Genomic DNA, 27,641 nt, shown 5'->3' with positions numbered 1-27,641 from the left:
ATAGAGAGAATAGCGTGAATGGGTCGTTTAGCGATATATAATCCAACTTGTGGCGCAGACGGTGTTATCCTGTTTAATTTGTGATAATATTTGATACGTTTCTGTGTTCAGTAAATTTTGACGTAAGTCTCCCACTTTCATTGTGATCTGTCAGTAATCTGAACAGTCAAACCAGTTGCTGACAGAATGATGTACCACTGCCGTCGCTACCACCGCTACTACTACACCACTGTTACTACGGGGGCACGGGTGGCCCGGTCGTCTAAGGCGACGCCATTTGCTGATTAGAGTTGCGTCCCTTGGGCATGCCAGAAACCTATGATTGTGGGTTCGAATCCCGGTTCACCCAAATTATGTTTCTAGGTTTGTCAGCACCATACCCGTGCTCGTAGGTTTTACTGAAGCGGTAAACGTCTAAGACGTTCGGGCATCACTTCGGGCTTTCCTCCCACATTAAGCTGACACGCCGTGATATGACTGGAATATGGTTCAACGCGGCCAACTCACTCACTGTTACTACGACTAACGCTCCCACATACACCACCACCACTACCTCTACACCACCGTCACCACGACGACCTCCAACACCACCATTATTACTACTACTGCAACTACTACTACTACTACAACTACTACTACTACTACTACTACCACTGCCTCTACTACAATTACTACAGCTACTACTTCTGCTGCCGCTTCGACACACTACTGCTACTACTGTTGCTGCTGTTGCTGCTGCTAGTATTAATACCCTGCTGTTGTACTACGACTACTGCTGCTACTACTACTAGTGTTAATGTTGGTGCTGCTGCTGCTACTACTACTGCTGTTGCTGATGTTACTACTATTAGTACTACTACTACTATTGTTTCTACTGCTGCTGCAACTATTACTACTTCTACTAACAATAATAATTCATATCCACCTGCTACTACTACTACTACTACTACCACCACTTCTACCACTACTACTATTGCTACTACGACGTCGACCACCACCAGCACCACCACCACACCAACAACAATAACAGAAAGACCATCTACTGCCGCTACTGCCGCTACTGCCGCTACTCGGGATGGCGTATTGACAGGTTAATCTTATGACACAATATATCAAATGCTTGGATTAAGCAAGGTTATAAAATATCTATGTTTGCCATATAATACAGAAAAGCAAGACTTTTCTACATTGTATCTATCTCAAAATTGGAAGATATATTATTATTGGAACCCTACTAAATAACAATGAAAACCAGATAGTAGGTGATTACTATCAATCGTTATAATAGTTATAAATCACTTGTGATCACCATTGTTAACACTATTGACGAAAAAGGAAATTATTGTTGCTTTCATTTATATACACGTATCAAAGAAACGGAAGTGTTTTGTTATGAGCATTGTGTAAATCTGTCACGAATTTCGTATAAGCATCTATCAACCACAGCGCTTTTCATGAACGTTTGTAGAATGATATATATAGATAAGGGAAAGGCCACCTTTCGCAGACATTTTGAATGCTGCACACCTTTGGTTGTTGTGCTCAATATTTGCAAAAGTTTCACGGGTACCACCTATGTTTACGGTGAGCAAATGACTTGCCTTTGCATGTGTTTGTGACGGGTGCTCATCTTTTTGTGAACGCCTAGTATTATCACTATTTGATCGATCGTACTTAATAAAGGATAAACGTTCAGGATCGAGGACTGTTTGAAATGCAGTTAGACGATGCCAGAGAGAGAATGTGTCTGTTTTCAGCCTTTATATACGTTGTTTTGTACTTCCTTCATCGATGTTCATGTATGCCAGCTCGCAGGTGTACATCCCGGGTCGCCCCGGTTATGTTTCTAGGTTTGTCAGCACCATACCCGTGCTCGTGGGTTTCACCGAAGTGGTATACGTCTGAGATCTGCATCACTTCGAGCTTTCCTCCCACATTAAGCTGACACGCCGTGATATAACTGGAATACTGTTAAAAGCGGCGTTAAACCCAACTCACTCACTCACTCACTCACTCACTCGCATGTGTACACGTAGGGTGAAAACCTCGGTCTCTTTGATGCGAAAATTATGCTTACTTTACACCATGAAGCTGAGGTACGTTACTTACCTGGAAGTGGCCAGCCCAAGTAAATCAATCAATTTTCCAGATGAGTAACGATAACATGCTATTTCCCTTTCTTAGCAATGATTTTCACATTACTCAATAGATACTCAAAATGATGAAGATAGTCGCCGCTCTTGTTGCCTGCCTGGCTGGTACCGCCTTTGCCGAGCCTACCGGTCTGTATGGTGGAATTGGTGGATTGTACGGAGGCATGGGAGGTCTACGGAATCGGATTAGGCAAACCTATTTCACAATATATATTATTTGTTTATCTGTATCCGACTATATACCTACAGTCACGTGTGCAAAATGATATAATTTACCTATGCGATATTACTACGCGACAAAACTGACGACATTTACAAAACATCTTTAAAACTATTCTCTGCTTTCTCTAATATTTGGTATAGTTTAACATGCAGCTAGTCTCAAGACTTCGTTGTGACTTATCCATACATATCCACTTTATTCTACTATATTGTGTTTCAGGTATCGGCTATTATTGAGTTATTATCACCTGCAGTGTGATGCTGACTATTTATGTATATTCTCAAACCAGTGGAATTGGTTCAATAAAATCTTGTCATATTTATTTACGCCTTGAACTTTGTTTGAGAATCTTAAAGCTGAATCGAATGTTTACAATGGAAGAGTAATCTATGTTTATCCATATTGTAACATATAGGTAGTACGTGTTTTCGACCCATATCCAAGCACTTAAATGATATTGCTTTTTCGACACAAAGATAATAAGGCGTGACAGAGGCTAAACATCCGTTCCCTACTTCAGTCGACTCTCACAACAAGAATAGGTCAGTGTGAACTTTTTCTAACCCACCCATCACCCCCTGCCCCCTGAATCCAACATAACATCCGATAAGAAATATACCCAAGATTCACTATGATAATGCTCTATGGTCGAGATCATGCTATGGATTGTATATTTCTGACTGCGTCGTTGATAATAATGAGCTACGACACTTGCAAAACGTGATATCTTCAATGAATTACCTGCAGCTGTGAGGCATAGGACACTTATCAAACATAATATATACAATATATATCCTCATCCAATGCCCTATACGAGACTTATAAAACTAAAAAGTCACTATTGTTTTCCTGATGCAATAAGCTCTACGACACTAATCAACATAACATTAACAATATATTTCCTGATGCAATAGGCTTTACGACATAAAATAAACATAACATTAACAATATATTTCCTGATGCAATAGGCTTTACGACACTAATAAACATAACATTAACAATATATTTCCTGATGCAATAAGCTTTACGACACTAATAAACATAACATTAACAATATATTTCCTGATGCAATAGGCTTTACGACACTAATAAACATAACATTAACAATATATTTCCTGATGCAATAAGCTTTACGACACTAATTAAAATAACATTAACAATATATTTCCTGATGCAATAGGCTTTATGACACTAATAAACATAACATTAACAATATATTTCCTAATGCAATAGGCTTTACGAAACTAATAAACATAACATTAACAATATATTTCCTGATGCAATAAGCTCTACGACACTTATAAACATAACATTAACAATATATTTCCTGATGCAATAGGCTCTACGACAATAATAAACATAACATTAACAATATATTTCCTGATGCAATAGGCTTTACGACACTAATAAACATAACATTAACAATATATTTCCTGATGCAATAGGCTTTACGACACTAATAAACATAACATTAACAATATATTTCCTGATGCAATAAGCTTTACGACACTAATAAACATAACATTAACAATATATTTCCTGATGCAATAAGCTTTACGACACTAATAAACATAACATTAACAATATATTTCCTGATGCAATAAGCTTTACGACACTAATAAACATAACATTAACAATATATTTCCTGATGCAATAAGCTTTACGACACTAATTAAAATAACATTAACAATATATTTCCTGATGCAATAGGCTTTATGACACTAATAAACATAACATTAACAATATATTTCCTAATGCAATAGGCTTTAAGAAACTAATAAACATAACATTAACAATATATTTCCTGATGCAACAGGCTTTACGACACTAATAAACATAACATTAACAATATATTTCCTGATGCAATAGGCTTTACGACACTAATAAACATAACATTAACAATATATTTCCTGATGCAATAAGCTTTACGACACTAATTAACATAACATTAACAATATATTTCCTGATGCAATAGGCTTTATGACACTAATAAACATAACATTAACAATATATTTCCTAATGCAATAGGCTTTACGAAACTAATAAACATAACATTAACAATATATTTCCTGATGCAATAGGCTTTACGACACTAATAAACATAACATTAACAATATATTTCCTGATGCAATAAGCTTTACGACACTAATAAACATAACATTAACAATATATTTCCTGATGCAATAAGCTTTACGACACTAATAAACATAACATTAACAATATATTTCCTGATGCAATAAGCTTTACGACACTAATAAACATAACATTAACAATATATTTCCTGATGCAATAAGCTTTACGACACTAATTAAAATAACATTAACAATATATTTCCTGATGCAATAGGCTTTATGACACTAATAAACATAACATTAACAATATATTTCCTAATGCAATAGGCTTTAAGAAACTAATAAACATAACATTAACAATATATTTCCTGATGCAACAGGCATTACGACACTAATAAACATAACATTAACAATATATTTCCTGATGCAATAGGCTTTACGACACTAATAAACATAACATTAACAATATATTTCCTGATGCAATAAGCTTTACGACACTAATTAACATAACATTAACAATATATTTCCTGATGCAATAGGCTTTATGACACTAATAAACATAACATTAACAATATATTTCCTAATGCAATAGGCTTTACGAAACTAATAAACATAACATTAACAATATATTTCCTGATGCAATAAGCTTTACGACACTAATAAACATAACATTAACAATATATTTCCTGATGCAATAAGCTTTACGACACTAATAAACATAACATTAACAATATATTTCCTGATGCAATAAGTTTAAGCTTTACGACACTAATTAACATAACATTAACAATATATTTCCTGATGCAATAGGCTTTATGACACTAATAAACATAACATTAAATATATAATTCCTAATGCAATAGGCTTTACGAAACTAATAAACATAACATTAACAATATATTTCCTGATGCAATAGGCTTTACGACACTTATAAACATAACATTAACAATATGTTTCCTGATGCAATAGGCTCTACGACAATAATAAACATAACATTAACAATATATTTCCTGATGCAATAGGCTTTACGACACTAATAAACATAACATTAACAATATATTTCCTGATGCAATAAGCTTTACGACACTAATAAACATAACATTAACAATATATTTCCTGATGCAATAGGCTTTACGACACTAATAAACATAACATTAATAATATATTTCCTGATGCAATAACCTTTACGACACTAATAAACATAACATTAACAATATATTTCCTGATGCAATAAGCTTTACGACACTAATAAACATAACATTAACAATATTTTCCCTGATGCAATAAGCTTTACGACACTAATAAACATAACATTTACAATATATTTCCTGATGCAATAAGCTTTACGACACTAATAAACATAACATTAACAATATATTTCCTGATGCAATAAGCTTTACGACACTAATAAACATAACATTAACAATATTTTTCCTGATGCAATAGGCTCTACGACACTAATAAACGTAACATTAACAATACATTTCCTGATGCAATAGCCTCTACGACACTAATTAACATAACATTAACAATATATTTCCTGATGCAATAAGCTTTACGACATTAATTAACATAACATTAACAATATATTTCCTGATGCAATAAGCTTTACGACACTAATAAACATAACATAAACAATATATTTCCTGATGCAATAAGCTTTACGACACTAATAAACATAACATTTACAATATATTTCCTAATGCAATAAGCTGCACTGCACTTATAAAACATAGTATTCACAATATTTCCCCCGATGCTGAGCTGTATGATACTACTCGTCAAACACAACCAAGTCACCAGTCGTCGTATGTGAAAGACAAGACCACTTCCTGTTTACACGAAAGCGAAAGTAGGAATTTTATGTCAACACTAAAAATAGATGGTCATAGTTCCAGAAACATCGTTCATGATAATGTGTGGGAGTACCACCGAGATGGTACATGTATAATTACAAGGTTACAGGATAATTCCAACCGCTAAAGCTGTAAACAACAGTAACCTGAATCCTACCTCGGCTCCAACTCCCCGGGATCGGGCTGTCGTGACACAAAGGTGAGCGGCAGTTTTCACACATCTGGTTCATAGCTGTTTGAATGGCATTCTGGAAGTTGGTGAGTAAATAGGAAAACGTACAGCTTTATGGATAACGTCTGGTTTATTGCATGTATATTTACCATAGGCTATTACTATTACCGTTATATAAATTACTACTACTACTACTACCACTACTACTACTACTACTACAACTACTACTACTACTACTACTACTACTACTATTACTACTACTACTATCACTACTACTACTACTACTACTACTACTACTACTACTACTACCACTACTACTACCACTACTACTACTACTACTACTACGACTACTACTATTACTGCTTCAACTGTGGCTACTATCAGTACTACTGCTACTACTTCTGCTTCTACTATTACTAACGCTACCGCTGCTACTACTACTACTACTGCTACTACTACTACTACTACTACTACTGTTGCTACCGCCGTCATATAGCTGGAATATTGCTGAGTGCGGCGTTAAACAACAAACAAACAAACCTCTGATGCTACTCTTACTACTAATGCTGCTACTACTGCTACACCTACGTGGTCAAGTGGTAGAGCGTCTGTCCGGAGAGCGGAAGGTCCGGGGTTCGATCCCCAGCCGCGTCATACCAAAAGACGTTCAAAGATGGTACTAGTATTTACCCTGCCTGGCGCTGGGCATTAAGGGGCTTAAACAACGATAGGTCGGCTCGGAGTCAGTATACTGTTTCTGAGTGGGGTATTCATGTTAAACTGCGGCATGGTATCTCAGTGGGCTAGTACTATAAAATCGGCAACCTAAAAGTTATTCATGTTTTACAGATCCAACTGAATCTAAGGACCGTGTATAAATCTACAGTAAACTACGTTTATAACGAACACGCTTATGACGAACTGACGGATATAACGGATATTTTTTGGTCCCGACCATTTACTGTTTATACATGTATATATGCTTATTGCGAACTACGTTTATATCGAATTAAAATCAGTGCCCCCTTTGAGTTCGGTATAACCGTAGTTTTCTGTACATGTTCAGATATTCAGCTCTGCAGGTAAATTTGAAGTTCTTACCGACAGAATGCTGTCACACAATTTCTTGACTGACTGTAGAATAGGACACTGGATGAAAAATATCACCTTTAAAAAAAATCCAATGTTGTAATTGTAGACATACACTTGTTTACATATGTGTTCATTTAGATATACATTTATGTAAATGTCATGGTAAATGCCATATTACAACAACTGATAAGCGTAGTTGTCACTGAAAAATTAATAGAAAAGCAGAGAAAATCTGTTGTTGACGGGTCGGCAGAATTGTATACAGTTTAAAATATATTGTTAATGTCAAATTTTGTTTCGTCACGATATGGCTGAAATATTGTCGATGTGACGTTAAACTTTAACTCACTCACTCACTCACTCACTGTTGTTGACGGATCACGTAGTGTTGTCTGCATACTGATTTCCTTTCATAACCACCATCGTCCGTAGTCCGGTAACATTTCACATTTTCAAAGTTTACCGAATGGATTTATCTGTGGATGTCCAGCAAATCCCATGACAATAGACATTTGACAATAGTCACACTGGTTGCATGACATTATTCCTATTGATGCGAGATTGAGTTTGCAGGTCGTATGTGGGAAGTGAATGTAAAATGTTAACGCGAGAGGATAATCACGGATGTCATAGGGCGTATTAGGCCATAAAGCGGTGAAGGCAATATTAATGTGTTGATTCTGTCTATTCTTTTCATAACCTTTAAGTTGACAAAGGGGAGACAACTTATGGATAACAACTTCTTTATTCACTGTAAAGAAGACTTTTCGGTATACACCCTTAAACGTGAAACAGAAGACTTTCTGTTTGCTGCTCAGGACTAGTCACTTCCCACTCAAAACCGTCAATGTGTGATTTTGCGTCAAAATATAAATATGAAAAAAATTAATGTAGATTATGCAATGAATTTAATGAGACTGTCCAACACATTGTGAGTGGATGCCCAGCTTTGGCACAAACACAGTATCTTAAGTGACATGATAGAGTGGCTCGTTCATTTTATTACCGTCTTCGCAATGCTTGTGGTTTTGACACAGAGGTCCATCAATGGTACGTCCCAGAATATGTAGAGGGTGTCATGGAAAATGATAAATACAAAATTTCTTTGGAATAGGCCGGTAAACAGCCTCAGACGTATGCAGGCCATCAAACCTGATCTTGTCCTTTTTGATAAATCCAATAAAACCATTTATATTATTGAATTTTCTGTCCCTTTTGACATTAATGTGATTGACAAGATTAAGAAAAATATGCAGACTTCTTTTGCATCCCAAGTACCAAGTTGTCCGACTCCCCATTGTTCTCGGTGCCTTAGGTTTGGTACCTCCCAAACTGTTGACTGGGATATATAGTACCCGGGTTTGCTACCAGGAATACAGCCCTTCTGACAACCTGGGTAATGCAGAAGGCTGCAGTGTTGGGGAGTCTTCACATTCTCCGAAAAGTTCTTGGTGATAGGCAGCGCTTCCTGGGAGAAGTCCCATTCGCTGTATGGGCTGCGTGTAAAGGGGGCAAGGACCAGCCTGACTGTGCCAGGATCACCCAAACCCTCTTTGCTGCATTTCATATTTTAATCTGTAAATTCTCGACATTGCCATCTCATCTTACCGGGTACCCATTCACTGCTGGGTGAACAGAGGCACATTTCAAACAAAGTCACATGGCCAAGGAGACACCACATGTGTTTCATGTTCTTCAGTGTGGGGCAGGTCCAGATGTGCATCTAAAACACATCTTCTCTCTCAACAGGTATGAGTCAAGTATCACAGATAACTCTTGTGTCTGGGGAGCTGGCACGAAACACAGTGAGTAGTCTTTCCGCTTGACATTCCTATAGAGAACAGTGCTTTACTGCAGGTGGTACGGTAGGCATTCCTATAGAGAACATTGATTTACTGTAGGTGGTACGGTCGACAGTCCTGTAGAGAACATAGATTTACTGCAGGTGGTACGGTAGGCATTCCTATAGAGAACATTGATTTACTGCAGGTGGTACGGTCGACATTCCTATAGAGAACATTGATTTACTGCAGGTGGTACGGTAGGTATTCCTATAGAGAACATTGATTTACTGCAGGTGGTACGGTAGGCATTCCTATAGAGAACATTGATTTACTGCAGGTGGTACGGTTGACATTCCTATAGAGAACATTGATTTACTGCAGGTGGTACGGTCGACATTCCTATAGAGAACATTGATTTACTGCAGGTGGTACGGTAGGCATCCCCATAGAGAACATTGATTTACTGCAGGTGGTACGGTCGACATTTCTATAGAGAACATTGATTTACTGCAGGTGGTACGGTAGGCATTCCTATAGAGAACATTGATTTACTTCGTGCCAGTCCTGTGATACATTGCTTTACTGCAGGTGGTACGGTAAACATTCCTATATAGAACATACCTATGCTGCGGGTAGTACGGTAGACATCCCTATAGAGAACATTGCTTAACTGTAGGTGGTACGGTAGGCATCCCTATAGAGAACTTTGCTTTACTGTAGGTGGTGGGTAGGCATTCCTATAGAGAACATTGATTTACTGCAGGTGGTACGGTCGACATTCCTGTAGAGAACATAGATTTACTGCAGGTGGTACGGTAGGCATTCCTATAGAGAACATTGATTTACTGCAGGTGGTACGGTCGACATTCCTATAGAGAACATTGATTTACTGTAGGTGGTACGGTAGGCATTCCTATAGAGAACATTGATTTACTGCAGGTGGTACGGTCGACATTCCTATAGAGAACATTGATTTACTGCAGGTGGTACGGTCGACATTCCTATAGAGAACATTGATTTACTGCAGGTGGTACGGTAGGCATTCCTATAGAGAACATTGATTTACTGCAGGTGGTACGGTCGACATTCCTATAGAGAACATTGATTTACTGCAGGTGGTACGGTAGGCATTCCTATAGAGAACATTGATTTACTGCAGGTGGTACGGTAGGCATTCCTATAGAGAATATTGATTTACTGCAGGTGGTACGGTTGACATTTCTATAGAGAACATTGATTTACTGCAGGTGGTACGGTAGGCATTCCTATTGAGAACATTGATTTACTTCGTGCCAGTCCTGTGATACATTGCTTTACTGCAGGTGGTACGGTAAACATTCCTATATAGAACATACCTATACTGCGGGTAGTACGGTAGACATCCCTATAGAGAACATTGCTTTACTATAGGTGGTACGGTACCCGGTAGGCATCCCTATACAGAACATTGCTTTACTGTAGGTGGTACGGTAGGCATTCCTATAGAGAACATTGATTTACTGTAGGTGGTACGGTAGACATCCCTATAGAGAACATTGCTTTACTGTAGGTGGTACGGTAGGCATTCCTATAGAGAACATTGATTTACTGTAGGTGGTACGGTAGACATCCCTATAAAGAACATTGCTTTACTGTAGGTGGTACGGTAGACATCCCTATAGAGAACATTGCTTTACTGTAGGTGGTGGGTAGGCATCCCTATAGAGAACATTGCTTTACTGCAGGTGGTACGGTAGGCATTCCTATAGAGAACATTGCTTTACTGTAGGTGGTACGGTAGGCATCCCTATAGAGAACATTGCTTACTGTAGGTGGTGGGTAGGCATCCCTATAGAGAACATTGCTTTACTGCAGGTGGTAAGGTAGACAGTCCTATAGAGAACATTGATTTACTGCAGGTGGTACGGTAGACAGTCCTATAGAGAACATTGATTTACTGCAGGTGGTACAGTAGACTTTCCTTTAGAGAACATTGATTTACTGCAGGTGGTACGGTAGGCATCCCTATAGAGAACATTGCTTTACTGTAGGTGGTGGGTAGGCATCCCTATAGAGAACATTGCTTTACTGCAGGTGGTACGGTAGGCATTCCTATAGAGAACATTGATTTACTGCAGGTGGTACGGTCGACATTCCTGTAGAGAACATAGATTTACTGCAGGTGGTACGGTAGGCATTCCTATAGAGAACATTGATTTACTGCAGGTGGTACGGTCGACATTCTTATAGAGAACATTGATTTACTGTAGGTGGTACGGTAGGCATTCCTATAGAGAACATTGCTTTACTGCAGGTGGTACGGTCGACATTCCTATAGAGAACATTGATTTACTGCAGGTGGTACGGTAGGCATTCCTATAGAGAACATTGATCTACTGCAGGTGGTACGGTAGGCATTCCTATAGAGAACATTGATTTACTGCAGGTGGTACGGTCGACATTCCTATAGAGAACATTGATTTACTGCAGGTGGTACGGTAGACATTCCTATAGAGAACATTGATTTACTGCAGGTGGTACGGTAGGCATTCCTATAGAGAATATTGATTTACTGCAGGTGGTACGGTCGACATTTCTATAGAGAAGATTGATTTACTGCAGGTGGTACGGTCGACATTCCTATAGAGAACATTGATTTACTGCAGGTGGTACGGTCGGCATTCCTATAGAGAACATTGATTTACTGCAGGTGGTACGGTAGGCATTCCTATTGAGAACATTGATTTACTTCGTGCCAGTCCTGTGATACATTGCTTTACTGCAGGTGGTACGGTAGACATTCCTATAGAGAACATTGATTTACTGCAGGTGGTACGGTAGGCATTCCTATAGAGAACATTGCTTTACTGCAGGTGGTACGGTAGGCATTCCTATAGAGAATATTGATTTACTGCAGGTGGTACGGTAGGCATTCCTATAGAGAACATTGATTTACTGCAGGTGGTACCGTAGGCATTCCTATAGAGAACATTGATTTACTTCGTGCCAGCCCTGTGATACATTGCTTTACTGCAGGTGGTACGATAAACATTCCTATATAGAACATACCTATACTGCGGGTAGTACAATAGACATCCCTATAGAGAACATTGCTTTACTGCAGGTGGTACGGTAGGCATCCCTATAGAGAACATTGCTTTACTGTAGGTGGTACGGTAGGCATTCCTATAGAGAACATTGATTTACTTCGTGCCAGTCCTGTGATACATTGCTTTACTGCAGGTGGTACGGTAAACATTCCTATATAGAACATACCTATACTGCGGGTAGTACGGTAGACATCCCTATAGAGAACATTGCTTTACTGTAGGTGGTACGGTAGGCATCCCTATAGAGTACATTGCTTTACTGTAGGTGGTACGGTAGTCATTCCAATAGAGAACATTGATTTACTGTAGGTGGTACGGTAGACATCCCTATAGAGAACATTGCTTTACTGTAGGTGGTACGGTAGGCATTCCGATAGAGAACATTGATTTACTGTAGGTGGTACGGTAGACATTCCTATAGAGAACATTGCTTTACTGTAGGTGGTACGGTACCCGGTAGGCATCCCTATAGAGAACATTGCTTTACTGTAGGTGGTACGGTAGGCATCCCTATAGAGAACATTGCTTTACTGTAGGTGGTGGGTAGGCATCCCTATAGAGAACATTGCTTTACTGCAGGTGGTAAGGTAGACAGTCCTATAGAGAACATTGATTTACTGCAGGTGGTACAGTAGACAGTCCTATAGAGAACATTGATTAACTGCAGGTGGTACAGTAGACTTTCCTTTAGAGAACATTGATTTACTGCAGGTGGTACAGTAGACTTTCCTTTAGAGAACATTGATTTACTGCAGGTGGTACGGTAGACATTCCTATGGAGAACATTGCTTTACTGCAGGTGGTACAGTAGGCATTCCTATAGAGAACAGTGCTTTACTGCAGGTGGTACGGTAGGCATTCCTATAGAGAACATTGATTTACTGCAGGTGGTACGGTCGACATTCCTGTAGAGAACATAGATTTACTGCAGGTGGTACGGTAGGCATTCCTATAGAGAACATTGATTTACTGCAGGTGGTACGGTCGACATTGCTATAGAGAACATTGATTTACTGTAGGTGGTACGGTAGGCATTCCTATAGAGAACATTGATTTACTGCAGGTGGTACGGTCGACATTCCTATAGAGAACATTGATTTACTGCAGGTGGTACGGTAGGCATTCCTATAGAGAACATTGATTTACTGCAGGTGGTACGGTAGGCATTCCTATAGAGAACATTGATTTACTGCAGGTGGTACGGTCGACATTCCTATAGAGAACATTGATTTACTGCAGGTGGTACGGTAGACATTCCTATAGAGAACATTGATTTACTGCAGGTGGTACGGTAGGCATTCCTATAGAGAATATTGATTTACTGCAGGTGGTACGGTCGACATTTCTATAGAGAAGATTGATTTACTGCAGGTGGTACGGTCGACATTCCTATAGAGAACATTGATTTACTGCAGGTGGTACGGTCGGCATTCCTATAGAGAACATTGATTTACTGCAGGTGGTACGGTAGGCATTCCTTTTGAGAACATTGATTTACTTCGTGCCAGTCCTGTGATACATTGCTTTACTGCAGGTGGTACGGTAGACATTCCTATAGAGAACATTGATTTACTGCAGGTGGTACCGTAGGCATTCCTATAGAGAACATTGATTTACTTCGTGCCAGCCCTGTGATACATTGCTTTACTGCAGGTGGTACGATAAACATTCCTATATAGAACATACCTATACTGCGGGTAGTACAATAGACATCCCTATAGAGAACATTGCTTTACTGCAGGTGGTACGGTAGGCATCCCTATAGAGAACATTGCTTTACTGTAGGTGGTACGGTAGGCATTCCTATAGAGAACATTGATTTACTTCGTGCCAGTCCTGTGATACATTGCTTTACTGCAGGTGGTACGGTAAACATTCCTATATAGAACATACCTATACTGCGGGTAGTACGGTAGACATCCCTATAGAGAACATTGCTTTACTGTAGGTGGTACGGTAGGCATCCCTATAGAGTACATTGCTTTACTGTAGGTGGTACGGTAGGCATTCCTATAGAGAACATTGATTTACTGTAGGTGGTACGGTAGACATCCCTATAGAGAACATTGCTTTACTGTAGGTGGTACGGTAGGCATTCCGATAGAGAACATTGATTTACTGTAGGTGGTACGGTAGACATTCCTATAGAGAACATTGCTTTACTGTAGGTGGTACGGTACCCGGTAGGCATCCCTATAGAGAACATTGCTTTACTGTAGGTGGTACGGTAGGCATCCCTATAGAGAACATTGCTTTACTGTAGGTGGTGGGTAGGCATCCCTATAGAGAACATTGCTTTACTGCAGGTGGTAAGGTAGACAGTCCTATAGAGAACATTGATTTACTGCAGGTGGTACAGTAGACAGTCCTATAGAGAACATTGATTTACTGCAGGTGGTACAGTAGACTTTCCTTTAGAGAACATTGATTTACTGCAGGTGGTACAGTAGACTTTCCTTTAGAGAACATTGATTTACTGCAGGTGGTACGGTAGACATTCCTATGGAGAACATTGCTTTACTGCAGGTGGTACAGTAGGCATTCCTATAGAGAACAGTGCTTTACTGCAGGTGGTACGGTAGGCATTCCTATAGAGAACATTGCTTTAATGTAGGTGGTACGGTAGACAGTCCTATAGAGAACATTGATTTACTGCAGGTGGTACAGTAGACTTTTCTTTAGAGAACATTGGTTTACTGCAGCTGGTGCGGTAGACATTCCTATAGAGAACATTGATTTACTGCAGGTGGTACAGTAGACTTTTCTTTAGAGAACATTGCTTTACTGCAGGTGGTACGGTAAACATTCCTATATAGAACATACCTATACTGCGGGTAGTACGGTAGACATCCCTATAGAGAACATTGCTTTACTGTAGGTGGTACGGTAGGCATCCCTATAGAGAACATTGCTTTACTGTAGGTGGTACGGTAGGCATTCCTATAGAGAACATTGATTTACTGTAGGTGGTACGGTAGACATCCCTATAGAGAACATTGCTTTACTGTAGGTGGTACGGTAGGCATTCCTATAGAGAACATTGATTTACTGTAGGTGGTGCGGTAGACATTCCTATAGAGAACATTGCTTTACTGTAGGTGGTACGGTACCCGGTAGGCATCCCTATAGAGAACATTGCTTTACTGTAGGTGGTACGGTAGGCATCCCTATAGAGAACATTGCTTACTGTAGGTGGTGGGTAGGCATCCCTATAGAGAACATTGCTTTACTGCAGGTGGTAAGGTAGACAGTCCTATAGAGAACATTGATTTACTGCAGGTGGTACAGTAGACAGTCCTATAGAGAACATTGATTTACTGCAGGTGGTACAGTAGACTTTCCTTTAGAGAACATTGATTTACTGCAGGTGGTACAGTAGGCATTCCTATAGAGAACAGTGCTTTACTGCAGGTGGTACGGTAGGCATTCCTATAGAGAACATTGCTTTAATGTAGGTGGTACGGTAGACAGTCCTATAGAGAACATTGATTTACTGCAGGTGGTACAGTAGACTTTTCTTTAGAGAACATTGGTTTACTGCAGCTGGTGCGGTAGACATTCCTATAGAGAACATTGATTTACTGCAGGTGGTACAGTAGACTTTTCTTTAGAGAACATTGGTTTACTGCAGTTGGTGCGGTAGACATTCCTATAGAGAACATTGATTTACTTCGTGCCAGTCCTATATAGGACATTGGTTCATTGTAGGCTGATGTCATCGTGAGTAGTACCGGCAACGACGGCAATCTGTCGAACGGTTCCGTATCCTACTCGCTGCTGGAGGCGGGAGGACAAGCCATTCAAGAGGAGGTAACTCGGTGCTGTTCAGATGGAAAGCTGCAGACTGGGTCCTTAGTGACCACACGTGGTGGGAACCTGAGGTGTAAGAACATATTCCACGTCGTGTTGTCACAATGGACATGTCTCAACGACGAGTCTGAGGAGGTATGTTACCATAGTAATGTTAGTCCTTCATGAAACAGATCATGGAGTTTGTGGAATTTTTAATACTCCGTCCAAATCCTCTTGTTTCCTTATTGGGCTTCCCCTTTTCCTGATTATTTGTTGAAACAGTTCGGGTTATCAATGTCTCCGTGTGTAACTCTGAATAGAAGGAATAACAGCTGTGGTTGCAGAACGCTGTTCTTAAAACGAATGACTAGTAAAACAATACAGATGCTAGTGTCCATGGTAACCATGTGTCCAGAGGTGATATCCATGTTTCTCTGTATAGCTACTGCTGTCCTTGGTGTCCCTGTGTCTGGAGAATGCAGCCAAGAGGAACTTCACCTCCATTGCCTTTCCTGCCCTGGGAACAGGGTTCAACCGATTCCCGGGCGAGAGAACTGCAGAAATAATATTCACCTCTATAGAAACATATCTGCAGAATAACCCCACCTCCTGCTTGAAGACTGTGAACATTGTCATTCACCCGAGAGATGCTGTTCTTCAAAAGGTACAACATTCTGCAACACTTAATGCAACTCCACACAGAGACACAGTTATGCACGTCTTGCTTTGCGCACTATTCTAGACTATAAGGATGACCAAACTGAATTCTGCAATGACCGTTATCAATGTTCTCGAGACGCCTGTGTATATTATTATAAATTGTTTATTCAGGATTTCGAAGCGAGGCGAGATGGGAGGTCAGCAGCACACGCCAACTTCATCAGCAAGGAAGTGAACTTGATGAAGACATTCACCCAGCAGGCAGGGAGCAGCGAACGTGAGCATTTTTGCTCATTACATCTTCTCCCATAACGACCTGTTTATCTCTTTAACTTTGAATCCCTATTTCTTACACTGCTACAGTGACTGCTGCAGTATGATTGCCATTGTGCTGCTACTATAGTTCACACATAGTCAATTTGCTTACACCCAAGACCTCACAAATGTTACTCCATCTCTCTTCTATTGCTGACCGCCTCCGTGGTCTAGGGGTAGAGCGTCCGCCCGGAGAGCGGAAGGTCGTGGGTTCGATTCCCGGCCGCCTCACACCAAAGGACGTTAAAAGATGGTACTGGCGTTCGGCATTAAGGGGCCAAAACAAGGTCGGATCGGCTCTGAGTCAGTATACTGTGTCTGAGTGGGGTGTTCACTGCGGCATGGTATCTCAGTGAGCAAGCACTATAAATCGCCATTAGTCCGGACTTGTACAAGCCGCCACACACACGTGCATGCACGTCGCTATTTTAATGCAATAATCTTGGACGCGATGTTAAACCCCATTTCACCTCACCTCGGCTAATGCTGCTTCCTGTACTGATCCGCCGGTGACTACCATCACAATCACATTAACTACCACTACTACTTCTATTGTTGCGACTACAACTACTACTACTACTACTGCTAATGCCGTTACTACTACTGCTACTACTACTGCTTTTACCACCACCACTACTACTACTGCTACTGCTACTGCTACTGCTGCTGCTACTGCTACTGCTACTTCCGCTACTACTACTATTACTAGTGATTGTATTGTTTTGCTTCTACTATGTTGGGCTATATATGTAAGCGTCATGGCCATGATATGAAACGATTCGAATAAAAGCATTCATGCTCAGATTAGTGGCAAGCCTGATGATTGTTGTCCATAACACAACTGCACAGGTAGATCGTGTGTGGCAGAATTGTCTGGTCCGGTATCTAACAGCCACCTTACAATTTTACTTCAGCCTGTGCGGTGAAAGTGGTCATTGGCAACCTCGCGAAGCTCCAGGTTGGTATATTTCAATATATATTTAGATACATGACTGCGTTGGTACTGCATTACAACTGTCCTATTTTAACCGCCATCTGCTTATGTTGTGTTAGTTATCAGGACAACCGTTAAGGGGAATTCTGTGGAAGATTATTTAAAAAGTTTTCAATTAAGGCATTTCAGACATAGAGCGATATATACATAAAGAAAAAAATATCGCAACACCCAGATATGTAAGCTGTCAAGTGACCATGTTGACAAATATATATACACAGGCAATCTTGAAATGAAAATTATGGCATGTCCTGTCCTCCATACCAGTCATGATGAGATGCATGTCGAGCACGTGTCCGGTCTACGGCACAAGGAAAGCATGCACCCCTTGCAACGTGAACATCATGTTTTGGAGATCTGTCACTGTATTGAGTAAAGGTTACAAGTCATTGTTTACTCTGTCAGAATTTAGCAATGGGTCCTCGACAACTCAGTACGGAAAAAAGATGTCAAGTTATTGGCATGAGCAATGCCGGTATGTCAATGAGAGAGATTGCAAAGCAATTGGGTCACCATCCTTCAACCATTAGTCGATTGTTACGAAAGTATCATCAGACTAATGATGTCAAGGACCGTCATCGTCCTGGTAGACCTCGCTGTACGTCAGCAAGAGAGGATGCAGCTCTTATGAGGATTGTACGGCGGTTTCCTTTTGCACCAAGCTCTGTTCTGAAAAAGGAGTGGTTACCTCACCGTCGCATATGCCACAGAACTGTCCGTATTCGACTTAAAGATGCTGGATATCGTGCAAGCAGACCTGTCAGAAGACCTCTGTTGTCACGTGAACACAAGGCAGCCCGATTGGCATGGTGTCGAACACGTAATCACTTGAATATTGCATCATGGCGGAAAATCCAATGGTCTGACGAGAGTCGCTTTCATGTCAGATGGTAGAGAACGTGTTTGGCGACGTAATAACATTCTGGAACAAGTTCCATTTGGCGGCGGCTCTGTTATGATCTGTGGTTGCTTGTCATATGACTGCAAGCTGCCACTGGTAACAGTGAGAGGCAACCTTGATGGCCAACGATACCAAACAGTTGTAGTGCCTCATTTTGACAATCATGCTCTAAACACAAGGCCAGTCTTCCTAGATGATATCGAGCAACCACACCGTGCGCGTGCTGTTATGGGTTTTCTGCGTCAAGAGGATGTCACTACCCCACCTTGGCCAGTCCAATATCTGGGACATTCAGTCAGAGGGAGCCACCACTGCAGAATATTGATGAATTGGAACAGGCACTACACGAGGAGTGGAACATTCTCACACAGGAACAGATCAGACGAGTCATAAGGTCAATGAGGAGGAGGATTGAACATGTGATTCAAGCTGGAGGAGGTTACACCAGATATGTTTCACTGTTTTGCAAACTCGATGAACTTTCCGAGGATGACATGACTGGAAATTGTCTTATGAATTCAGATAGACCTGTTTTAGCCATAGTTATTCGCACTGGATATTTTCCATTTCTTGGGTCTTTTTGGTAACTCAACATAAACACATTACGATCTTTACTGACAATTTCATTCCAACGTTTTCTTATTGTTCAATATTTGCTTTACAAAGAACACTGAGACACCATTGGTTTACACACGTAATGTAGCGATCACATAGAATCAAACACCAGCAGTATAATCAAATAGGGCTGTTGTGATACGTTTTTCTCTGTGTATATGTACAATGTGCGCTCAATGCAGGTGAACTGATACTGTCTGCTTTGCTTTCATAATCCACAGTAATCCTATATAAACTTCATCTGTGACGTATTCCAGGCTGATGTTCTTGTGAATACGACCCAGACTGACCTCATCCTGTCTATCGGGGCTGTGTCCTTCTCGCTGCTGGAGGAAGGAGGGATGGCGATACAACAGGAGTGCACCGAGAAGAAGCCTACAGGTTTGAATATTGGCGGAATGGTGGAATCCACAGGAGGAAAGCTACAGTGTAAGAAAATATTCCATGTCGTGCTGCCGGTGTGGAACAATGGGCTGAATGATTCCGAAAAAGTTAGTATTTTCAGTGTTTGATGTTCAATTTCAAAACAAATCCATTCCTTTTCTTCAAGAGTGGATGCGGGCTGCCTACTTGTGGTCTAAGGTGCCCATATCTGCTGTGAAGAGTAATGTTTTATAGGTTACACCAAAGTGATAAACATGCAACTGAAATATTGTCCAAGTCAACGTTAATTAAAGTGTCATAACCCTTTCATAAAATTATGTCCAATGCGGTGTCCATTAAACCATTCCGACCATATGACAAACATGCGTTTATTAATTAATAATGAACAGTGCTGACACCAGGTGTTCTGGAAAGTGAGCGTATCCTGCTCTCGTCACCTCACTTTACTCACTCATACACTCATCTCTTGATACAAAATCGGCCACATTTCACATGAAAGGAACGACCCATGATGAATGTTTCACAACCTTCACCCTCAGGTGTTACAGTCTGTCGTCCTCCACTGCCTTGAAGAGGCATCCAGGCAGAACTTTGTGTCAATCGGCTTCCCTGTCCTTGGCACTGGCTACGTTGAGTATCCAGCAGAGAAGTCCGCAAAGCTGATGCTGACGGCCCTGGTGAGCTTCCTGAACGCCAACCCGGACTCCACGCTCCAGACGGTCTTCATCGTTGTCCATCCCAAAGATGCCACTCTCAGAAAGGTGAGTTTAGTTTCACCGTTGTCCATCTCAAAGATGTCACAATCAGAAAGGTGGGTTCAGCTTCATCTCTGTTGGTCCTAAAGATGCCACAATCAAAAAGGTGGGTTTAGTTTCACCGTTGTCGGTTCTAAAGATGCCACTCTAAGAAAGGTGAGTTGGTCCTTCATCATTGTCCATTCCAAAGATGCCACCTTGTAACACTATCAGAAAGGTGAGATTAGCTTCATCGTTCTCGGTCCTAAAGATGTCACTATGAGGAAGGTGAATTTAGCTTCATTGTTGTCGGTCCTAAAGATGCCACGATGACAAAGGTGAGTTGGTCGTCCATTGCTGTTCATCCTAATGATACCGTTATTAATAGGTGAATATGTCCATGTGTTTGTCCATCTTAAAGATACCACTATCAAAGATTAAAACTTCTTTGCATCATCGTCCCTCCTGAATGCGACTTTGTCTTTGCCCATGTTGTATCTTGCTCAAGTATCATACTGATTTACCATTAATACCGACAAAACACTATTAGAAATGCCTCTTACGATGAGACCTTTAGACATAACAGCTAATAATGAAACATTGTTTTCAAGGTATTGGAATCACAGGTGTCACACGGGATGGAAATAATGAAAGCTGTCTCGTCTGTTGTCATAGCAGGTGAGATTTAAGAGCTGCCTACAAACACGAATGAGTGAGTGAGTGAGCATGATGTCATGCTGCTTTCAACTCACAGCAGTTATATGACGGCATGTCAGATCGATAAAGAAGGAACGCCTACGATGCAGGTCATGGATGTTTAACATTCTGGTGAAACCCACGGGTATGGATCTGCCATATGTGTAGAAACACACTCATTGGTTTCTGATATGGCGAACTGGGCCACCCCTGACCCTTCACAAGCCTGAGTCAGCACCCTACACTCAGACAGTGTTGATTGCATCTGATCCAATATAAGTTTATTAACTTTATATGTGATGAAGAATAACCTGACGAAGAAGATTATGAGATTATACATCCCTTATGTAACATGTTGTATGTGATTTAAGTCATAAAACACAATAAAAACATATGTGACTTGTGTCGAGATCAAAGTAAAGGACAAATAAATATTTTGACGGACACCATTTAGTTATCGCTGTCCAACTGTTCATTTCAGATGGCTCCCAGGTGGAGCTTGGCCCCCACACCCACGTGGTGTCAGGGCAGCTCGTGCAGGAGAAGGTGAGGGCACAGGGGCAGTTGATCACTGGGATAGAAATTCTTGATGTAAGTGAGGGAGGAAATGTAGGGTGTTTTAAGCCGCAGCCTAATTTACTACCGGTCGAGACTGGACCAGAACGACGTCGGCGGACACGAGGACAGTCAGACAGGTCACTTTGACCGAAACCCCATAGTGAGACAATCGTGGGGTGCTGGGGACCTATGCTGGCCTCGAACCCCGAGACGTAAATGAATAAACATTTTTTTATAACGATTTGTGGACTATCATTGAAACATCACTGAGTTAAAGTAACATATGATTGAAGCTTTGCCTTTGGAATGTTTACTTTAATTTCAATACAAGCCCTTGTTTTAAACGTCTTTATAGGATTTGTTCCACGAGTCGTTTCACGTCGCCGGAGAGAGGGAAGCTCTGCTGGGAACACAAGTGATGTACCGGAAGTTCACCTCCGACAATGTCAAGGCCATGACCCCTGAAGACTATCACTACAGAACGGTTGAGGCCCAGTTCTACAAGCGCATGCTGTACGACCCGGAAAACAAGTCAGTAGATGCCAGCGTAAAATTTGAAGAAAGAATGATATATCATTGTCTACGTTATCCGAATTCATACATGTTATATACATACACTAGATGTGTCATCATTGGCACAAACCTTTGGATAAATGACAGTGTATATTAGCATACGTTTTGAATGGATCTTTTTCACATTTCACAGATATGAGGTGACAGCTGTTGAATACGTGGTAAACCCGTCACTGTGTACACATTTCAGGTACATTTTTTACCATCTACAATGTCTGTCTGTCTGTCTGTCTACATTTACTCTTCATTTACTTTCTGTTTACATACTGACTATCTACAGTGAAATCTATTTGGTCCTGATCCCGCTACTACCTGTGTCATTTGGAGCTGTACGGTCCAGATCCACTGTATTAACCATTTCTGTCTCTGTCTATACTTATCTACTCCACTCACCCATCAACTCACCCGCACTCACTCATCTACTCACCCTCACTCACTCATCCACTCACCGCACTCACTCACCCACTCACCCATCTGGATCGCCATCGTGGTCTTATAATTAGAGCGTTTGTGGTTCGTTCCCCGGCCCCTTCAAACCAAAAGGAGCGCTACACATTAACGGGATAAAACACGGACTGGTCGGCTCGGAGTCAGTTTACTGTGTCTGAGAGGAGAACTCATGTTAAACTTCGGCATGTATCTCAGTTGGCTAGCATTAAAGAACCTGCATACGTCCTGACCAGTACAACCACACGTGCACATATATCGCTTAGAATAATCTTGAACGCGACGTTAAATCCAATTTCACCTCACCTCACCACCATCACGCATTTTTTAGGTTTGTCAGCACCATACCCGTGCTCGTGGGTTTCACCGAAGTGGTAAACGTCTGAGACCTGCATCACTTCGGGCTTTCCTCCCACATTAAGCTGACACGCCATGATATAACTGGAATACTGTTAAAAGCGGTGTTAAACCCAACTCACTCACTCACTCTACTCCCCTCACTCACACATCAACACCCTTGCTTCTCTTGGGGAAGCCTAGTGGTTAAAGCGTTCGCTCCTCATGCCAAAAACAAGGGTTTGATTTCCCACATGGGTACAATGTGTGAAACACATTTCTGTGTTACCCGCCGTGATATTGCTGGAATATTGCTAATGGTGGCGTAAAACATCATTCACTCACTGTATTGTATGTATGCAGGAAGGCCCAGGAGAGGATGCGAGAGACCAAGGCAGGGTACGAGGTCCCAGTGCTGGCGTTCCATGGCACGAAGGATACCAACATCAGAAGCATCTGCGAAGAGGGATTCCGCCAACCAGGTATTGACTTCGTTGGGATATTCTTTAGAAGCTCAGTAATACTATTTCTTTATAAGGACTGGCAGCAAGTGAATGGGGCTGTTATGGTATAGTTCAATGTTAATGGTAGTGATGTTCTCGACAACTGTGGCTTTTTTGCGTTGGGGAGGCCCAGTAATGAATGAACGGTCAGTTCGTGACGATCACAAACGTCTCTATTGATGTTGTTCATATTTGTGCAAAGTCCATTATATTACAGATCCCCCTGATGCTGACTGTCGGATCATTCGATTGACTGGGCTATTTTATCTCAGTAATCACCGGTTGATATCAGGTCTTATTGTGGAGGTTAGCGTCTTCTATGGATGTCAAATAAATGTTTGTCGTCCTTCTGTTTCTGGTCATAAATTGTCAAAATGCAATATATTACAGATCACCCTGAATTTGAGGAAAACACTGATGTAGGCTGGTACGGGAACGGCATCTACTTCAGCGAGTTCCCCTCCTACTCCTCCCAGTACGTGGAGGGTGAGCAGATGCTGCTGCTGTGTAAAGTCCTCCAGGGCAGGGTAGGTTCACAGAGAGTACCTTCATATTCTCAGACACAGAGTCCCCTCCTACTCCTCCAAGACACAGAGAGATTCCTTCATATTCTCAGACACAGAGTCCCCTCCTACTCCTCCAAGACACAGAGAGATTCCTTCATATTCCCAGACACAGAGTCCCCTCCTACTCCTCCAAGACACAGAGAGATTCCTTCATATTCTCAGACACAGAGTCCCCTCCTACTCCTCCAAGACACAGAGAGATTCCTTCATATTCCCAGACACAGAGTCCCCTCCTACTCCTCCAAGACACAGAGAGATTCCTTCATATTCCCAGACACAGAGTCCCCTCCTACTCCTCCAAGACACAGAGAGATTCCTTCATATTCACAGACACAGAGTCCCCTCCTACTCCTCCTACACATAGAGGACCCGTGAAGATTCCGGGGTAGAATAGGTCTTCAGCAACCCATGCTTGCCGTAAAAGGCGACTATGCTTGTCGTAAAAGGCGACTAACGGGATCGGGTGGTCAGGCTCACTGACTTGGTTGATACATGTTATCGGTCCCAATTGCGTGGATGGATGCTCATGATATTAATCACTGGATTGTCTGGTCCAGTCTCGATTATTTACAGACCGCCGTCATATAGCTGGAATATTGCTGAGTGCGGCGTTAAACAACAAACCAACCAACCAACCTAAACATAGAGAATTCACGTCAAAACCAAAGGGAGTTCCTGCATCCTCTTCCTTCCTACCCTTTTAAGACTCAGTGAAATGTCGTGAATATATACGTGGTGTCATATAGATGTCGGGTCAGTATTTGATTGTGTTGCACGTTGTGTCGATTCAGATATTCAAGTGTTCGGCTCAGAAGCTTGGAGCTGGCAAAGAACCTGGGTATGACTCCCATGTAGACCCGCATGGTCTGGAGATCGTCATCTACGACCAAGACTGCATCCTCCCCTGCTACATCGTCCACTACATTCAGATTGCCAGTAACCCTGTCGAGCTATCAGACTAGGCAACATCAGTTTCCAGGACTAGAACGGCTACTAAAGCTGACGAGGACATCAAGATGTGTCCAAGATGGTTGATACTGACCAAATATGAGACCGTATACCGTCAGTAACAGCCATCTTGGATTTTACAACACCCACCTCACATATTTCACATGGAAATTATGGTACCGAAATTCGTTATTTGACACTTTTTTGTGTATTACTATCATGAATTGTGATGTGCAAGGACAATCTGTTTTTTAGATCACGTTCGTGACTTTATTGACAAAAATTATAGTTAACAAGGTTTGGCCTCTAAGGTTTGAAGAGTGGTCTCCCTTTGACCCTTAACGGCAACGTACGGTTGTAAGTGTCAAGTTTTCATTTTGACATGACACGTGCGATATGGATACCAGAGAATGTAAACTTTTCGGCATAATAAATTCGTTATTTATAAAGTGACGCCTTGCCCCAAATTATTCTGCTAACCTTATATGACACCGTATACGGCAACTTAAGATACCATAACTAATAACCTTTTTGGGGATATAAAGCACGTATAGCAACTGTGTATATACTTTGCCATGCAACATTGATTGAATACTCTCGTCAAACTCTCGCATTCTGCGAGAATAAAGAAGTGTGAAATTCAAATAACCAGAATTCAAAATATCTAAACAACGTGACATATAATATTATGTTGAGCCCTATTACCAATTATACATAAACCAAAGTTTATCACATTAACAATAAATTGCAAGTGATTCTATGCCATTTAATTAGCAATCTAAGCATTTCTCTAGTGCTGTCTCAAGGGAGAATGTTGACGATTGACGAACAAATAGGTCATAGAAACAGATACAACAAGAACATTTAGAAAAAGAATGCACACGTTCTATGAGACGTGGTTGTATAATCACGGCTAATTTGCTGTTGACACTTGCGCAACCTTGCGCCAGTGCACTACAAGTAGAGATTGCTGCAGAGCATCAATAGCTCCCCGCGATATAATGTTATGTGCAGAGGAAGGAAGTGTAAGCTATTGGGGGAGAGAATTGGTGTTAAGTACAAATTGGTTGTTATTAATGTACTTATCTTTGGAAAGCACAATAAAAGAAACAGTGTGCCTGTTACTCTAACAATATCTTGAGAACATTTCTCATTGCTCTCTGTTATATATCTGACAAATACTTACGCTCGTACATGTGTTGCTGTCAATATTCACAACATTGAGGCTACGGGCAACGTCGCATGAGACCTTCATATTTCGCGTACCGTATCGCCTCACCGTTGTACATACTGAAATGCATGCATATGATGTAGCCTGCTCGGCGATGCTACAACATAGATATAGGAACGTATACAAAATCTACTTAATTTTCATATTCATACATCAAGGCCAACTCTTTCAGTACCGATCAACAAAGCGACATGGGATGAACAATCAGCTGATCTCACTGCATTGCTTTGAACGCCTATCTAGTGGATAACTATACAATACAATCAGTCGTGGTCATCCCTGATATATCATTAAATCATGGAAAATTTATTTCCGGACATGGCAATAGATAAATCATTGTTTAGGCGAAAAGATATGCTGCCCACACACAAGCGTGACTGTTGCCGACAGAGGTGAAGGTTATACTAGTTAACTGTCTATAGGCGTCATAGTAACATGTAGTGCTCGTTTTGCGCATACCACATGCGCCGTCAGTTTAAGGTTGGACCGTCCGGGTCAGCGCACCTAGCGGGTTAGTGAAGGGAAGATAAATTGAAAAAGATCGCCCATTGGTAAGCACAAAGGTGAGGTGAGGTGAAATTGGGTTTAACGTCGCGTCCAAGATTATTGCACTTATATAGCGACGTGCATGCACGTGTATGTGTGTGTGTGGCTGCTTGTACTAGTCCGGACTGATGCCGATTTATAGTGCTAGCTCACTGAGATACCATGCCGCAGTTTTAACATGAATACCCCACTCAGACACAGTATACTGACTCCGAGCCGACCAGTCCTTGTTTTAGCCCCTTAATGCCGAGCGCCAGACAGGGAAACAACAAGTACAATCTTTTAACGTCTTTTTGTATGACGCGGCCCGGGATCGAACCCTGGACCTTCCGCTCTCCGGGCGGACGCTCTACCACAAGACCACGGAGGCGGTCGGTAAGCACAAAGAAAACCCAGGCAAG

General features: G+C 41.2%; 1 protein-coding gene across 2 annotated transcripts; it reads left to right on the top strand.

The window, feature by feature from the left end:
- The first annotated feature begins 6,315 nt into the window (after positions 1-6,315).
- Positions 6,316-26,598, top strand: LOC124117255 (protein mono-ADP-ribosyltransferase PARP14-like). 2 transcript variants are annotated; one of them, XM_048383393.1, is made up of 15 exons: positions 6,316-6,503; positions 9,318-9,373; positions 16,150-16,386; positions 16,676-16,897; positions 17,065-17,170; positions 18,123-18,166; positions 19,976-20,209; positions 20,642-20,863; positions 21,448-21,514; positions 22,014-22,078; positions 22,446-22,621; positions 22,797-22,853; positions 23,810-23,928; positions 24,340-24,476; positions 25,307-26,598. In XM_048383393.1, exons 2-15 carry the CDS (start codon positions 9,320-9,322, stop codon positions 25,475-25,477), a joined length of 1,911 nt encoding a protein of 636 aa, XP_048239350.1. In that variant the 5' UTR covers positions 6,316-6,503; positions 9,318-9,319; the 3' UTR covers positions 25,478-26,598. The 2 variants fall into 2 exon arrangements, with proteins under 2 accessions (XP_048239350.1, XP_048239351.1); XM_048383394.1 differs by having other exon boundaries at positions 6,316-6,562.
- The last annotated feature ends 1,043 nt before the right edge of the window (positions 26,599-27,641 follow it).

Source organism: Haliotis rufescens, unplaced genomic scaffold (genome assembly GCF_023055435.1).
Source record: "Haliotis rufescens isolate VD_foot unplaced genomic scaffold, xgHalRufe1.0.p SCAF_48, whole genome shotgun sequence".
Classification (NCBI taxonomy): Eukaryota; Metazoa; Mollusca; class Gastropoda; order Lepetellida; family Haliotidae; genus Haliotis; species Haliotis rufescens.
Note: the sequence above shows the minus strand (reverse complement) of the source record. Positions and strands in the feature narration are given on the sequence as shown.